The sequence below is a fragment of the Anabas testudineus genome, chromosome 17 (genome assembly GCF_900324465.2).
Source record: "Anabas testudineus chromosome 17, fAnaTes1.2, whole genome shotgun sequence".
Taxonomy (NCBI): domain Eukaryota; kingdom Metazoa; phylum Chordata; class Actinopteri; order Anabantiformes; family Anabantidae; genus Anabas; species Anabas testudineus.
This window is the reverse complement of record NC_046626.1, coordinates 4420853-4437360: the sequence shown is the minus strand read 5'-3', so window position 1 is coordinate 4437360 and position 16508 is coordinate 4420853. Positions and strand designations below refer to the sequence as shown.

Below are 16508 nucleotides of genomic sequence, written 5' to 3'. Positions count from 1 at the left end.
GACAAGATGTAAGACCACGAATACAGAAAGTAACACAAACTTCAAGACAAAACAAAGTCATGTTGCGGTGTCTGTCTTTAATGACTTTGAAAAGTTTCACACTATACAGTCATGTGAGCATCTTTCACTTTGTCTGTTCCAGTTGCACCTTTTTGTGCTGTGTTGATAGTTCATATATTTAGTTCACAGTAGTGTAATTCTCATGGTGCACAGGACATTTACATAGAGTTAATATGTCAACTGTGTTGTGGTGTTGGAGTTAGACTATGTTGAGAGGTGATTTTTTCATATGCGTAGCAGTGTGGGTAATCAAATGACTTTTATTTGAGTTTTGCAAGTTTAACAAATTTCCACAGTGGGAAGCAGAGCTAATGATAATCAGCATACTGTATGATGTTTTTGTGCCACCAACTGCATGAATCGGAAACATTATGGGTGTAAAATGATCAGTATCTCTGAATGAATCACTGATGATCCGTTCCTGTCGCTACAGTATTTGTGCAGATTCCCTGGCCAACAACCTGGTGAGGAAGATGGTTCAGTTTTAATGTGTCACTTCACAGGGATGCTGTGCGTTTAGGGCTCTTAAATTCATTTAACTAACATCATGTCAGCCTCTGTGATCATTGTGTGATAATTCTGACATGAGCTGCGATCAGTGTGCGTCGGTGCCAGACTGATGACTCTGGATAAAAAATACATCATGTGCAGATTCACTTCCTGTGATATCTGCACCTAATAAATATTAATCACTGATTCCTTTACCATCATGACTTTTCATGAGGGAACCCTTAACCCTTGCTTTTATACATAAATATGCACTGCAGGGTCAGGTTTCCTTTGAAGGTAAACAGCTGGATTCTCAATATATAATATCCAAATTAAAGGTTTGTCTGTGCTCTAAAGTGAACAGTAGGAATGACATACAAATAAAAATAATAAATACAGTAATTTCACAGTGTTCCAACAGTTAGCTTCATTTCTAATTGCAGAAAAATGTCTGTATGCAAGTTATCATGACATTATAATGAGCTGTCAACCCCCTGATGTGTGCACCGGCTTAACTATGTGCAAATGGAAAGATGTTTGTAAGGTATCACAGCCACTAGGTTGTTAGTGTGTGCGCGAGCGAGTAGAGGTGGAGAGAGCAAGCATTTCCTGGCCTCTGGAGACATGTGCACCCAAGCGCCTTTACTAATTAAAACAGCAGACTTGGATCACGAGGAAACACAGCTAATTGAATTCCACTGCTAAATGTTTATTTCAGCCTGTGTGAAGTTTAAATTTAGGTCAAATAAACCTGAGCCTCCAACATGAGAGCTTCTAACTGTAGTCATAGACCGGAGTAACAAGGTACACTGCGGCTTTATATCAGGTAAGACTGTAAATCTTGTTTTGCATGGGATTAAAAGATCTGAAGACACTGCTGAAAAAAAAAAAAAGCCACAAAGGGTATTTGCTATAAAAAGACTTACTATACATACACTGATGTCTGCAGTGAGCTGAAAGCCTCTGAAATCACAGCTGATCTCATTCTTCTTTCAGTGGGAATGGACTAGTTTGAACTGAGCTGTACGAGCCGTGACTTTGTTTTAGCTCTAACAACAAAAAGTTTTTCCCCTTTGTAATAAAGATGAGAAAAAGTCTAACCTATATAATAGTATTTTGCACTTCTTAAAAAAGGTTCCACCAAATCCCGCAGATTGCATGTTAATCCTACTTCTTCCCTTTGTTAAATGTTTCCATGTAGCCATCAGTCCTCCTGGACAGTGTGCACAGTGTCTCTAACTAAAACTTGGGGAAGACACAGCTACAGTAAGACTTTCAAAGCTTTGGGCAGCTCATACATAAAAAATGTTTTTTAGGTGTCTACAGAAATGTCTACAAGCAGAAGATGGGCACACCTAGAGCTCCGCTGACTACAGATGTGCTGTTTGCACCTGTACTTTCAATTCTGTGTCATATTTCTCTTGATCAGGCCGGGTGCACTTGTGTTCTGTGCTGTAGTTTATGCTAAATATAGCCTGTATAGTGTGTTGATATGTGCTAATGTGGTTGTCACTAAGTCTAATCAACCACATTAGCTGCAGAGTTTGTTTTGTGAAAGCCTGAAGCTCAAAGACCATCACCAAGCTTCTGTCATCCCTCAACACCTACTGTCACAGGGCTATTTTGCAGCTTATTTTAGTCACATTCTCTTCTGATTCTTCCTAACATGTCTGTGCTATTTCCTTTAACTACTGCACTCACTTCCCTCTGAGCAATCAACTGCATGCATGTGAAGCATGACTGTGCCGGGAAAAGAAACAAACAATCGAAATGAAAAGGCCCAGTGGCCTCTGACTGAAGTTTAAAAGCTGTCCTTGGATTATTAAATAATACATTTTTAGTGTGGCCAATTGCCTTTTAATGGTTTGTCATCGGAGCTGCTATCGTTAAGTGACACTTAACGACTGTACCGGACTACACAGCAGGTACAGTATGTATTTGTGTGTGGACTTAATAGAAATGTCCATTAGCATCTGGACTTTATCCGTGGATAGATTCAGTTGGTGGGTGATTAAGCCCTAACCATGATTGCAAAGCTGGTTACTATTGTCTTCCATTGTCAGCTCTGCAGGGAAATGCATATTTTTCCCTACAACAGGCCTTTTCCACAGTCAGACAGTCTGACTTATTAAAAAAGCATTAGTGAAAAAGCAATCTGCTGATTAATGACAGCAATCTTCACATTAAATGTCAACATATAAACACAACTTAAAGTATGTTCACGGTTGTTGAAAAAACACACAATTGTGAAAAATAGCACAAAGTATGAAGTATAAATCTCCTCTCGTGATGTCACTTGATTAAGCCATCATCATCATCATCAGCTGCTGGTATCACAAAACACTCCAATCACCAACCAAACTGTCAGAGGCCAAGTTGTAGGATGTCTACTGTAGGAGCCAAGACTTGACACAAGAATAACAAGAAGAACAAGAGTAAGGCGAGAGAAAAAAGCAATATCACCGGTTCTGCTGCATCAGTTTTGATGCTTGTTTATTAAACTGTAAATCATGAGGACTCATTTAGCCCAGGGCAGGCACTGTGATAGCACAATAACAGCAAATACGCTACATCCAATGGGTGTGTGAATATAAAGCTAAAAAGTGGGACATAGCACAAACTGCAGTCTTTACTGTCCAAGTATTGTGTTTCGTAAACTCTATAATGAATCCATCTCTACTGATTCCCTATTATCTCATGGCAATACTGGCAGCACACTCAGCATTTACTACGCAAGCCTGCATGTGTGTCTTGCATATGGTCCCTTGACAACTGCAGAGTTGAGGGTGAGACCTTTCTGGGCATTCTTCTGTACCTCAGTATTTGAACAACAAAACCATCATCCTTAAAATACACTGCATGTGCAGTTGTGTGTTCTGGTCAATGAAGAAACCAGATCAGAAGATTTAGATGCAAACTTACATTTTGTTTAAGTCAGTTTGTCTAATTCAAGTATCAAGGTTGAGTGAAAACAAATATACATGGAAGACTGATAAGCAACAAAATAAGCTGTGGAATTTGCTGTCCGGTGCCACAATTTGACAAGTCAAATTGAAAAGTTCTACAAGTTAACAGTAAACAAAGTCACACAGTCTGCTAATTCATGTACTGTTTGTGCTGGACTAAAGATTTTCTTCCTATATTGGTTTGCACAGAAAACCAAATTTAACAGGATCACTGTAATGTAATTACCTGACACCTAATTTGAATGAATAGCCTGAACTAAACAAAGCCATAGATGGCCTATTGAATACAATAGGTCCCCGAACTTCCCAACAATCAGTCCATGCCTGGCTTAGAACGCTGGGTATTAATAAATACACAGCACTAATTACATTGTCAATTTTTGCGTTGAAGTGTTGTTCATTTGAAAGGCGAGTCAGGGGCTAGACAAAGGGACAGATGACTGGTGAAGCCCAAACAAAACATTGCAGCAAGTTTTAATGAAGCGACAGGGGACTGCCCGTCAAACACATAACAAATACTAACATCCCAGCAGGGACGCACACACACACACACACACACACACACACACACAAAATATGCACACACGCAGGAATGCTCTGGTGCTCTGTGCTCACACGTACACAGAACTACAAATACACAACACAACATGCACGCAGCAGTACTGCACTGGGATATTGCAGTGAGTGATTCGCTGCTGATCTGTGATGGATTCTGTCTTCACCAAAACATGCCTGTCTCAGACCTGACTGATGAGCTTTAAGGGTCAAGAGATTAAACTCAATATTCCCTGTGTCAGGCATGTCAATCATGCCATGGTGATCTGCATTTATAACGTTGCAGCACTATCAGAGATTACCACGTTGAAATGCGGGGCTAAATACCCCTGCATTACGACGCTGAAATATAGACCTAAAAATCCAAGATTATACTTCAGTGAAATAAAGCCTTTAGGCCTAATCCATATTCAAAGTCTTGTCTGTAGCTGGGCTGTGAGCCTCTATAACCTAGTTCTGGTAGCTGTTATTGGGCAAAGCTGCTTTGTACTGGTCACTTGTATGATGAGGGCTTGGACACGGTCTGTTGAGTTGACCTATATTTGGATGATTGCCCTGTCTGCACAGTCAAAACCAGAGCTTCTCTCTTGTTCTGTTCTATAGGCGTATTGTGCCGCTGGCCAGTCCTCTGTGTTCTCTGATCGAGTTCAAGCTAGAATGTACTGTCATGTGAAAGCGTTTGTACATATGGATGCTCTCAGATGAACAAATGATAAGAGTCACTTCAGAATCAGAGCTTCAATCATCAGTACAAAAGAATCTGTAATAGTCAACAGAGGATCAGCAGCTAACATGACATGAAAACATAACATCATGCAGTCAAGGAAAGAAAAAGAGAATCCCATTCAAACATGACAACTGCAATGCTGTGAGTCTGTACTTATGCACAGTGGTGATTTGAGCTCTAATCTAACATCAGCATCCTAATTACAAGCTCACCTAACGTGATAATGTTAAGCAGGTGTAATATTTACCATATTTACAACCTTAGTTTAGGGTGTCAGCGTCCTAACATTTGCTATTTTTCTTTAAAAACTAAAACATCTAAGGTTGATGGATATATTTACTATAAAGTATTGGGAAAATTGTATTTTTGTCCTACAGTACTGACGGCCTAAGTAAAGGCCAGTTCATGCTTTCCACTTGTTCTTGGACTCGCACTATAGACAATGTGCTTCTATTCATACACGTTCCACACCATCCATCCATTATCTTAACCACTTTTGCTGAATAGGGTCGCTGTGGTGCTGGAACCAATACCAGCAGCCGTGGGGAGAGAGGCCGGGGATACCCCTGGACAGGTCGCCAGTCTATCGCACGACTACGTTCCCCACATGCACACTACAAAACATGTCATCTCTGGACAGTAGCTTTATTATATTGTATTTGACTGAACAACATGACAAAGTGAAAAAAGCACTTGTCGCTTTTTTCACAAGGCAATAGCAGTGACTCCTCCGGGCCATATGTTGAAGTGCCCCTGGATAAGACATTAAACCCTCAAGATGTCCAAAAAAGTCAACATAAAATAAGTTGACCTTCTTGGCACTGTAGACAGTCCATGCACAACATGTAGAAAGTACTGTACATCTTGACCCTTAGGAGCAGCAGTAGCTCACTTGGTAGGACAGTTGTCCTTGAATCCCAGGATTGGTGCTTTGATTCATGGTCCATCCCACATGTCAAGGTTTCTCTACACACTGGTGTTAGCTCCTTCATCTATGTACAAATGTCCATCAACAATTTCCCCAATGGGGATTAATTGATTTTAAATAATGGTCTCTGAAGATGACGCTTATGGTCCACAGGTTGACAATTTTCATACCCAGTGTTCATTAAAATCATAAATACATTTGAAAATATTTATGGTTTGAAAACAAAGCTTTTCTGAATTTCTTGATTTTTATATAGAGCTACTAACCCAGAGTTGTTTTTTTGCCTCCTACACTGAAGTTAAACTCGGTTTGCAGTTTTGTTCCTGCTTCAAGTGCTGCTTGGAAGAAATGTTTGTTTATTAAAAACAGTGAGTAGATGTTAAATGCACAAGATGAAAAGTGGTGATTCTTGGGAAAGCATGATGAGTACAAACAAGAAAGTGGCTAAATGAGTAAATGGACTTCACAGTATTTCTGCTCTCCATATACTAAACTAAAAATATAATGTCAGTTGTAAAAAATCTCATTCATGTGGGTGGTGTTAGACTGGCCCATCTTCTCTTTATTACCAGTGCAGGCATGACTCAGTATGACTACAGTGGGATAGTGACGGTGATGTTATTGAAATGACTTGGCAAATGTCCAGAAATACAAAGCCTAGAAATGTTTCCACATCAGTGGCACAGTAAGTAGTACTGTTAGCCTAATTTTGTTTGAACCAACATGTTCTAGTATTAAACTGGAAGGTTATCATGACTCAAGTGAATCATATGAAACGTTTGTTTCAAAAGAAATAAAATGCATAAAATAGATCTTGCTCAACTCAGTACAGTCAGGGCATCGCTGCCTCAGTTTTCGGTTGGCAAATATGCTTTAAGTTCAGTAAAGTAATGAAGATGCATTTTAAGAGCTTGGTAATGAAAATGTATCTCTAAGCTGTGATATACTGCTGCTTCGATGCTTAAAGATATAGAATGCTTGCCGCACTCACTATAATTCAAGGCTCCCTTTCTGGCAACTGTGAAATGAGTTGAAGTGAGAGTGCATGAGAAGGATTTGGCATTGTATTCTACAGAGGGACAGAGGGATGGAGACAGATTAAGTTGAGTAGAGGTGATAAAGAGACTGATGACAGAGTTACATGGAGAAGTTGGTTCATGAAAAGGAGGCAAGTAGGCAGGGAAGTAGACAGGAGAAGAAAGTGTATGGCTGCAAGTGACAGCGCATAATGCCAAGCAGTTATGTCAGTCCAGCCAGAGTGGGGTACAGTGCAAGGCTACAGGTACACTGCACTGTAGCCTTGCAGGTTCAAATCCAACCTGCAACCTTTCGGGTCATCTTCCTTCCTGTCACCCTCTGCAGCGTGCTGCCTAATAAAGCAGAAATGTGCTGAAAAGACGAGAAGACGCCGAAATAGGTCAAGTGAAGAGAAGTGGGCAGGGAGAGAGAGAGAGGGGAGGAGGAGGGGGGAGGAGGAGGAGGGATGCAACAGGGAGAGAGAGCATGAGAAAGAAAGGAGGAGTAAAGCACATATTGTTTGGAGGAGGATGGTAATGATGAGGCAAGTGAGGATGGGTGGTGATGAGGGTAAGGAGGGAGTGCGCATTGTCCAATGTTCCTTCTCATCTACTCTCTCTTACCTTCCTAGTCTGTTCTATCTCTCTTTTCCCCTCACCTTGCCTCCTCCTCTCCATCATTCCAGCTTTCTTTCGACTCCTCTTTTCCCTTCACCTCATCCTCTCACCCCTTCCTTTCCACTCTTATCCCCCCACTCTGCTCACCAGCTCCACTTTCATTTTTGCCTTGGCGCTATCCTGGTGCTGCCTCATGCTGACAGTCGGCCTTGTGTGTGTGTGTGTGTGTGTGTGTGTGTGCATGCCCATTTGTGATGACAAGCCTTTCATCAGTGTGCAAAGCTGGCTGATGCAGCCGTTACACCAGCTCCGTGCTGCATCAGGATTACATGGCACATGTGAAGCCCGTGTCCTCCTACGCTTGGTCAAATACAGGATGACACATGGCATCAAGCATGCAAGTGTGTGCGTGTTTATTTGTGTGTATGCACATCAGTTCCTCTTTTCCTAGGACTGATACTTTCTTTTTAACACCAGGTTTTTAACTCTTTTGGAAATTAACTTGTTTATAACACATGTTGTGTGTAACTGTTTGTGTTAGAGGTTTCCTTGTCAGTTCATTACCATCGCCAATTACACATAAAATCTTATTCTTTATAGTCCTCGTTCTGCAAAAAGGTCATCTTTAGTTCTGTAATGTAATAACGCTGACACTGTAGTTTATTATATTATCGTCTACTGCCAAAAATACTCTATGTATTTATCATGTGAATCATCATGTGCTAATATATCTGATCTTGCACCGCAACAACAACACATAGTTTAGTGATGTTGGTGTTTGCCATTGTAACATTCCTAACATATGTTATGGTGGGCCTCAGGCACTCACAGCACTGGCTTCACAGTGAAACTTCACACACAGTATCCTTATTAATATTTAAACGAAAATGCATTCTTTCTCTAACCCAGACCAACGTGCTTTGCTTGAGTAAACCCAGCCTGACACAAAACTCCGGACTCAAGCTCAGTCTTGCACATCACGTCTTCCAGCCCGACTGCCTCTTTTCAAACTCGGTTGTCCTCCATAAATTAAGTGCTTTATTTATTGAAGAAATACGTTCCCTTTTAACATATTGATCATATTTGTTACAACAATGGCGGCAGACAGGATGGAGTTGGGGAGTTGGGGTCACAGCAGACTTAAGATGTGGAGATCTGGAGCATCTTTCTAGTAAAAATGTAACAAGTTTACGTACTTAATCTGAAAACTATCATTGCCAGCTGCTTAGGAATTTGTTAAGCTTATTAATTTTTTAAGATAACACTTGTTATTTTACATACTATTTTACAGATACTGATAAGACCTTGATGAATACCTTGTATGGAGTATGCTAGATGAGTTTACTCCTCATGTCACAAAGACACTAATACCACTTTTTAGGTTACTATATGTCTACAAATCCTGCTACTGCTACTACTATTTTAATCTCTGCTAGTAGTAATACTGCTATTGGTCAAACAGAACAGTTACTATCATCTATATAGAGGCTGAACTCTTTCTTCTCACTGGCCTAGATTTCCTGCTCCGAACACGTAGTAGTGCACCTGTTCAGGACGTGTTACGACACTTTGCCAAATGCATGCTGGGATGAGCTCCAATTCTCCATGACCCCGATCATGAATAACTCAGAGAAAATGTGAATGCTGTATTAATCATAACATAGCACATCGAGCACTGGCCAAAATGTTGTACTAGAAATATCCATATCCATTGAGAACATCACAGTACATATGGACAATATGGAATGACTGGAATCCAAATTTTAATGTATTAGCACAAAAAAGAAGTATGTTCTCAGGCGGTTTCATCGGTGATCTTTATTGATGTGACCCCACTACTGTATGCGGATGCTCTATATCTGTATCTGCTTGTCTGTGTAGGTGTGACAGCCACTCAGCCTAAATGCTGGCATGTCAGAGTGTCTTTAATAATAGTTAAACAGTTGCATGTTCCCTTGTTTTCCAGGAGGTATGCCAGTGCCTGAGGTGGCGTCTAACACTGCCAGCGCTGCCACCATGTTGAGCCCCGTCCTCAACGCCTCCAACGGAGACGGCTCTGAGTCTGAAACCACCTCCGCCATCCTTGCCTCCGTCAAGGAACAGGTTAGAACTCTGTGTGTACTGTGTGTGTATGTGTGTGAGGGTTGTCACAGTTAATGAAGTATGAATACCAGAAAGTAGTGAGGCTTATTCCTCCGGTCCTTTCAGGGTGAGACAAGGCAATAGTAAACAGTAAACACAAATGATGGAATGCCCATCTGAGCTAATGTGTCGCAAATATGACACCACATTTTGATCTGTTTACAGAAAGCCGCGGGCTTCAGCCGCTCAGTGTAATTTAGAGAATGCTGTAATGTGTTGGGATGCATAATTTCTCACAGCGTGTCTGAGCAGCTTTGTTGGAGATGTTGTGTATGTGAAAGCATCAAAGAGGCAAAGAGAAGTCTCCATCTGGATTATTTTCAGAAAAACATTAACATTAACAAACATTAGGCTATAAAGCTTGACGATATTTGAATATTCATCATTCTGCCAAGATACGTCGGATGTTTTCATCTGTTTTAACCTTGCTTTCATTATTTAATTCTTGGATAACATAACTGTTGTGGCTTACGCAGATTTTTGCTTTGATACCTATGCATAAGGTGTGCATAACTTTACATAATGTTTGTTGAGAAATTAGGAAAATAGTGACATATCATTTGTGTTACATTACATTACAAGGCCGATAAAGTTTTGCTTTAGTGGAAACACAAGAATTTTCAAGAATTTTCCCTCACCTGGATCCATGAGGTGAGAATCACTCGACGTGAACCAAAGCTGAATGTTACCTGTCATTGTTCATCTAGCCTAAATAAGCTGAACTGAAGCTTGAAAGAGATTTAAGACTCAATCATTACTGTTGCGTGTTTGACTCATTAGTTTTGCAGATGATGACATTTTGTATCTTGAAGTCCAAGATTTCATGGTTGACAACAATGCAAGCTTCAATCAGAGGAAAATCACTCCTGGCTGGACAACTTTGCAGGAATCTGCTCTAGAGATATACTATTTAATACTTGGCAAATGTTGGCGCTGGTGATTTCCAGAGTCACTGGAGGTTAACCACTGAGAATCATGTATGTGTCTATCAAAATTAATGTCAATCCATGCACATTTAGTTTAAATCTTTTAATCTGAACCACAGTGTTGAACAGATGGACTGTTGCACTGGTATCTCCACCCTCAGAGCCCCACTACTATATTTAAAAAAACAACTTTTATTTAGCTTCCTCTCCCCCAGGACACATACCACTCATCAGCACAGATTGAATGTAAGCTTTGAGATCTGTAAATTTCATTATATATTTTTAAGATCAAAGTTTTTTTTCCCGGTCTTAGAGGAATACTACTGCATATGTTAAAAATATATATTATAACATCTTTTGTGTGTGCAGAGTGAGTAAGATATCTGATAAATGTCCTAAAGTGATGTCCACATAGGTTGGTTCTGAAAAAATTTTTAAAATGGTAAATGAAAAAAGAATCCGGTGTGGAGTTAGTAAGAAGTGAGATAACAAGACCTCTGCAGGCCACTTTGAGGATTCGGGGCTAGAAAAGTACTAGAAAACGAGTACAGTGTGAGTATGACTAGTACTCAGAAGCTAAAGATAGCCAGTTGAAATTTCGAGAGTAAAAAAGTAATGAGTTGTGCATGTTTCTGCGTGGGTTAGACTTAACCGTGAGTTACTACAGTGTTCTGGAAGACCACTCCTAGCCTAAGTAGGTCATGCACACACACACACACACAGGTCATCTACACACTCACCCACACTTACAGATAATGTAGGACATGGTAATGGCCCTCAGATGAGAACGTGTAAAAAGGAAGAGGCCGAAGAAGGAATGGACTGGGTGTCAGCTAAGAGCAGATAAACAGATCAGTCTTGTTCTTCCTTCTCTGTAAGCTGGAGTCGTTATACTTCATTCTCCTGCACCGAGGTGAAGTTATTATTTTTTTTAAGCCAGTCATTTGTCACTTCCTTTCATAATTGTTTTTGCAGTGTGTCATTTGTCGATATGCTTGGCCTGATGCCAGTGTTTGTTACCAAGCTGCAAAAAGGGAGCAGGAATGTGTTTTTTATTCTTAGGCCATGCAGGTCTCTCGCTCTCTCTCTCTCTCTCTCAAACACACAAACACACACACACACATATATTTCCAAAGCTTCCTGTTCATTGTGGTTCATAAAGGCAAGGTCAGGCATGAGACAGTAAGAAAAGGCTCCACACATCTTTGGCTACGCAACATGCTGCCAATCAGACTCCAGTGCCTCTGCTGACTCACACCAGGAGATCCCTGCTGCTGTTTTTCTTCTGTTTCTTTCTACCCACATGAGATTGATTAGCCATTCGACGTCGTATTTATCACATCTGTCAGCTTTTGTCCTCGTATCGTTCATCATTTCTGCTGTCAACACATCTGCTGCTGGGGAAGCGCAGTGTGACGTGCCGGCTCTGAAAGTGTTTTATTCTTATGTAAGAAGTGGCACATTTGAAAAAATTTGACATATTGTCCCATTGAATGACAGATGAAGGGAAAGTGGCACAGGCTATTGATTAGCTGTCTCTTGTTTGGAATCCAACAAACCATTCAGTCCCATAATATCAAGATGTCAAGTTAAAAAAAACAAAACAAAAAAAAACTCAAAATGGTTGAATCTTCTCAGCAGATGAGGTCCTAGATCGTGATTTGTTAACAACTCCAGTGCATAGCAAGGTTATTAAGCATATTTATCAGCCATGCAAGCATTATGGCTCAAGGGTCAGATTAGAGAATTACACTGTAAGCTCATAGACAGTGAGCTTAGCGCCACAGGGACAAGCATTAGTCGCACATGCTGATGTATGAACTTTCTGGTTAGCGGCACAATCGGGGCGAAATATCTGTTTGTTCGTTTTTTTTGGTTCATAAATAAACACTGGCAAAGCTCTTAACGTTCCCATCAGTTTACTTTGTGAATAATGCTAATTAGCAAATGTAAATATGCTTATTGAAACTAAGATGGTGAACACTGTAAACCTTTTTACCTTTTTTAGCATCGGCATGTTAACATTATCGGAAGCAAAATGCCAATTCAGTCTGATTATCAGGCTACAGGAGGTCTGCTCTATTGAGATGTGACTCATGCAGCTAGTTCAATATTTATTAGGTGGAATTGCAAGCAATTATCTAGTGAATAATCTAGCCAAATATTCCAAGTTTGGCTGGAGAAAAACACTTTTTTCTTGCGCTCTGTTGCTTTCCAGACATGCACAACACATCTTAAACAGCCCAGCATCCGAACATATGTACCGTAGTGGCACATGCAAATCAGATGAACTGCAGCTGGGCTCATTTACATATGTAGCCTTAGTAAATATCCAACTAAATTGAAAGATTGCAGTGAAGCGAAATGTTCCCCTGATGATAATTTGCATTAGACTTAGCAAACATCCCCTGTTGTGATTTTCACTGCTCACAACTACGTGTTAAATAGTTTTTTTTTTAGACAAATACAAGACTGCACCCACCCATACCTGACATGCAATTAACGTTTTCAAAATAAGAAACACAGCGAAGCTAAAAGCTTATTGTGATCCTGTTAGAGAGAGCGTCAATGTGTTTGTGGCGTGTTTATTTCCAAACCGAAAAGCACATTACGTTACTGCCACACATTTAATTTTCATCAGGCTGCCAACATGACCTCCTGCTGTGTTTTTACAAGGCACACCACTGGCGCAGCATAAGTAACATCAGACAGAAGAAGATGTTGTTGAATTCGACTGCCTTGTCTGGGAAGAAAACATGAGAATGCACTGAAGGATGCAAAATAGGAAACGATCAAAATGAGGGAATTCAAGAGGAGAAAGTGCAGCAGCGAGATAAGACGGAGGGGGGGAAAAACAGCTTTCCACTGGTTATCAAATCAAATGAGTTTTAGGCAGAATACGGTCTTTCTGGAGCCTTTCAGCCACTGGATAATTATGTGAATCGTGCTGCTTTGTGGAACTGTTCATTCTAATTGGCACCACAGCACAAAACAGCTTGTGTCCAAAATAAAAGGTGCTTAGGCTGAGATAACTGAGGTTGTATCTTTATTTATTTTTTTTATTAAACTTCTTACAGTTTGCTTCATCTGCCAGCATGTTATGAAGAAATTACTGACATAGGACTTTAAAACAACACAAACACAAATATTTTAATGCTGTTTTTTGGTACAAATAATAAAGGGTGCCCTGAATGTTCTCTCTCCCTATCAACGCAATTTTTTTCATTTAAGGATTCATTAAAATGTGTTTACCATCAGCTAACTCTCTACCAACATATTTTAATAGTGGTTTTAATGTGGATCAAATATTGATTTTCTTGTATTAATTTAGTGTCTACCATAAAGTGTGGTGGGAATTGTGTGCATTGTCTTGTGTATGTACAGTATAGTGTAGGCTGCTGAAATTCACAAAGCCTTTTCTCCTGTTCACTTTTTTTTGTTGCTATCTGTAGCTGCCACTGAAAAAAAAGTACGAGAGGCAGAGCGTGTTTGTGTGCTTCTACGTGTGTGTGTGCAGGCCTGGGATGAGCAGTTGAGACCAATGCTCCAGCCTAAAGTGTTCCACTCTAGCAGGTGCATTATGCACAGAGCTGAGCCAACGGTTGACACCGTGATGGAAAAGATACCACACTATATATTTGATGAGCATAAAGTTTAGTGGTACATCTTGATTATTTTATTACAGTCAAATGAAAAAAAGGCACAGTGTTATCTGAGCCAGGGTTCAGCTAATGCATTAGTGAGCACACATGATTTCTTTTCATCAGTCCTATTTCTATAGTTTTCCAATCTTTTAGTTTCTCCCCAAAGATACAGAACACTCTAATTCAAAGGCTATATTTGAATATATGCATGGATGCATCATTAAGGCAATATTTTCAGATTATGTCACATTTCATCTTCAAACTACTTCATATAACTAGATCTTAAGATGACTCATAACTTTTAACTCTATAATTTCATTCCAAGAATATGCTGCTGATATAAAAGTTCATTAAATCAGTGGTGGTGGAAGGAATTATGACTTTTGGTTTTTGATACAGTCTGAAAAGTATTACTTCACAACTCCTGCTGACTACATTAGCATATTTTTTTCAGTACAGAGTTTGGACTTGGAAATTTAAACAACACAGTATGACCCCACTGAGCCCAAAGTCGGAGACAATAATGTATTGTTTTATCTCACAGTATGTCATAGTGGATGGCAACTGTCAATGACAACAACAATTTGTGACGTCCTGACGCAACTTGCATGCCTCTACAAAAACAAAGCCCAGAGCAGACAGCAACATGAAGGTTGGTATCAGGCTTGACAAATTCTGGATGTGGAGCTGGACCGTGTGCTGTCCAGTCCTGGACAAACCCTCCCACCCACTACATAGTGTGCTGGCTGGATAGAGGAGCACATTCAGCCAGAGACTGATGTCAAGTGCTCCACTGCTCTGTTACTGTCTGCTGCACGACCTAACGAGATCCTTTCTCCTAGTGGCCATTAATCTGTACAGCTCTTACCCCATCTGTAAGGGGGAGAGGTTATCACTCCATGATCGTAATCCCTATTTAAGTCCTACTTTGTGATGTCATCACAGCTCATTGTATTTTGTTCCTAGTATACTACCACCGAAACCTCCGTTGAGACGCAACGCATACTTTCTTGTCTGCATAAGGCATTTTATTTGGCTAGATGCAGTTGGGGTCGTAAGTGGAAGAACGCAAAAATAAGATTAAAAAGGGCTTGCAGTTGACTTTAATTTGTTTTTCTTTGCTTTGCTGTTAATTGTGGGAGGCTTTTATTGGACAGAGCTGCTCATTTTTCTTCTTTTCATCTCTACCTGAAGATACAGTGTGTTCTTTTGGAAGTATAGAATGTCAATCGGCAACCCTCCTAGCAACAGGCAGTAAACTGAGACAAAAATAACAAAGCCACAAGGTGTTTCAGCATGATTAAAGCAACAATGTCAAGAAAACTCCAGAGGAGTCTTACCCTTTAGACGTTTACCTCGTGTGTCATTGCCTTGAGTCCTTAACATCCTCAAGGTTGTCATTTGCCCTGGAGTTTGAATAAACAATTCCACCTTGATGTTTGCTGAACAGTTTTCCTATTTTGCAGAACAATGAGATCAACAAAGACTCGGCACTCTGAATATTTTAATAATTTACATGTTTGATCCTGAGCTTTAAAACAAGTTTGCAGCCCTGTTGCGCAGAGCGGGTGGAAACAGATACGCCTGCGTGCGGAGGAGAGGAAGTAAGGAATCTCGTTAGGGGTGAACAGGTAACGGGGTTTTCGTATCCGGAGCGAGCTGGATCGGCTTGGATCTGCTGCAGTTTTCCTTGCCTTTTTCCATTTAACCACCCTCTGCTTGTTCCCCTGTTGACTGTCTCTGTATCACCCGCCGCCTTCTCATGTTGGCTTGTTTTCCTCTACCTCCAGGACAACTTTGTTACCAACTGGATGTAGCTAATAATTTCCCGACCTAAAACAATAGCTCCAGACAGCAGAGGTCTTAGCTGCACAGCCATCGTGACATTTTCTCATCGAACAGGCCCTCTTTTGAAACAACTAAATGCCAGGCGGACACCACAGGGCACAATTAGACTTCTTTACACTGCAGAGAGAGAGAGAGACAGAGGGAGACAGCGTTAGGACACACGCGCGCACAGACATACGTATACACTCACAGCGCGTTTGCTCCCCATGAAGCCCACCACCGTCCTACAGTCATTTATTCTACTTTACTAATTGCTTTAATGGGGTTTTCAGGGGTCAGCTTGCTCGTGTAAGCTAGTGGCTGCTAACTCTCTATCTTTTTTCCCTCTGTCTCCATTAATAGGCTGAGATTAGAGCAGAATCTTTAGTAATGCAATCAGCTGACAGGCACTTCATTGTAGAACCTGCTCATTAGGACACAGTTAATAGATGTCCTTTTCACTTAATTGCTTTTCGAGCTAACACATGCATGTTTGCACAGCAGTACGTTACAGATGATATCGGCCAGTGAGTGGATGTGGCACTTGAGCAGTACCGCGGTCTATTGTAAGGCCTAAGAGGATTGTGAATGGGTGAATTATTTTCATATT

At 40.6% G+C, this 16508-nt stretch overlaps 1 protein-coding gene across 4 annotated transcripts in view; it reads left to right on the top strand.

The window, feature by feature from the left end:
* ctnnd2b (catenin (cadherin-associated protein), delta 2b) overlaps positions 1 to 16508 on the top strand; it is a 131518-nt gene that overhangs the window by 19045 nt on the left and 95965 nt on the right. For all 4 annotated transcript variants that reach the window (XM_026375509.1, XM_026375508.1, XM_026375507.1 and 1 more), the window contains exon 2: positions 9326 to 9462. In XM_026375509.1, the coding sequence (XP_026231294.1) occupies positions 9331 to 9462 (132 nt within the window). In that variant the 5' untranslated portion in view covers positions 9326 to 9330. The remainder of the gene's footprint in view (positions 1 to 9325; positions 9463 to 16508) is intronic.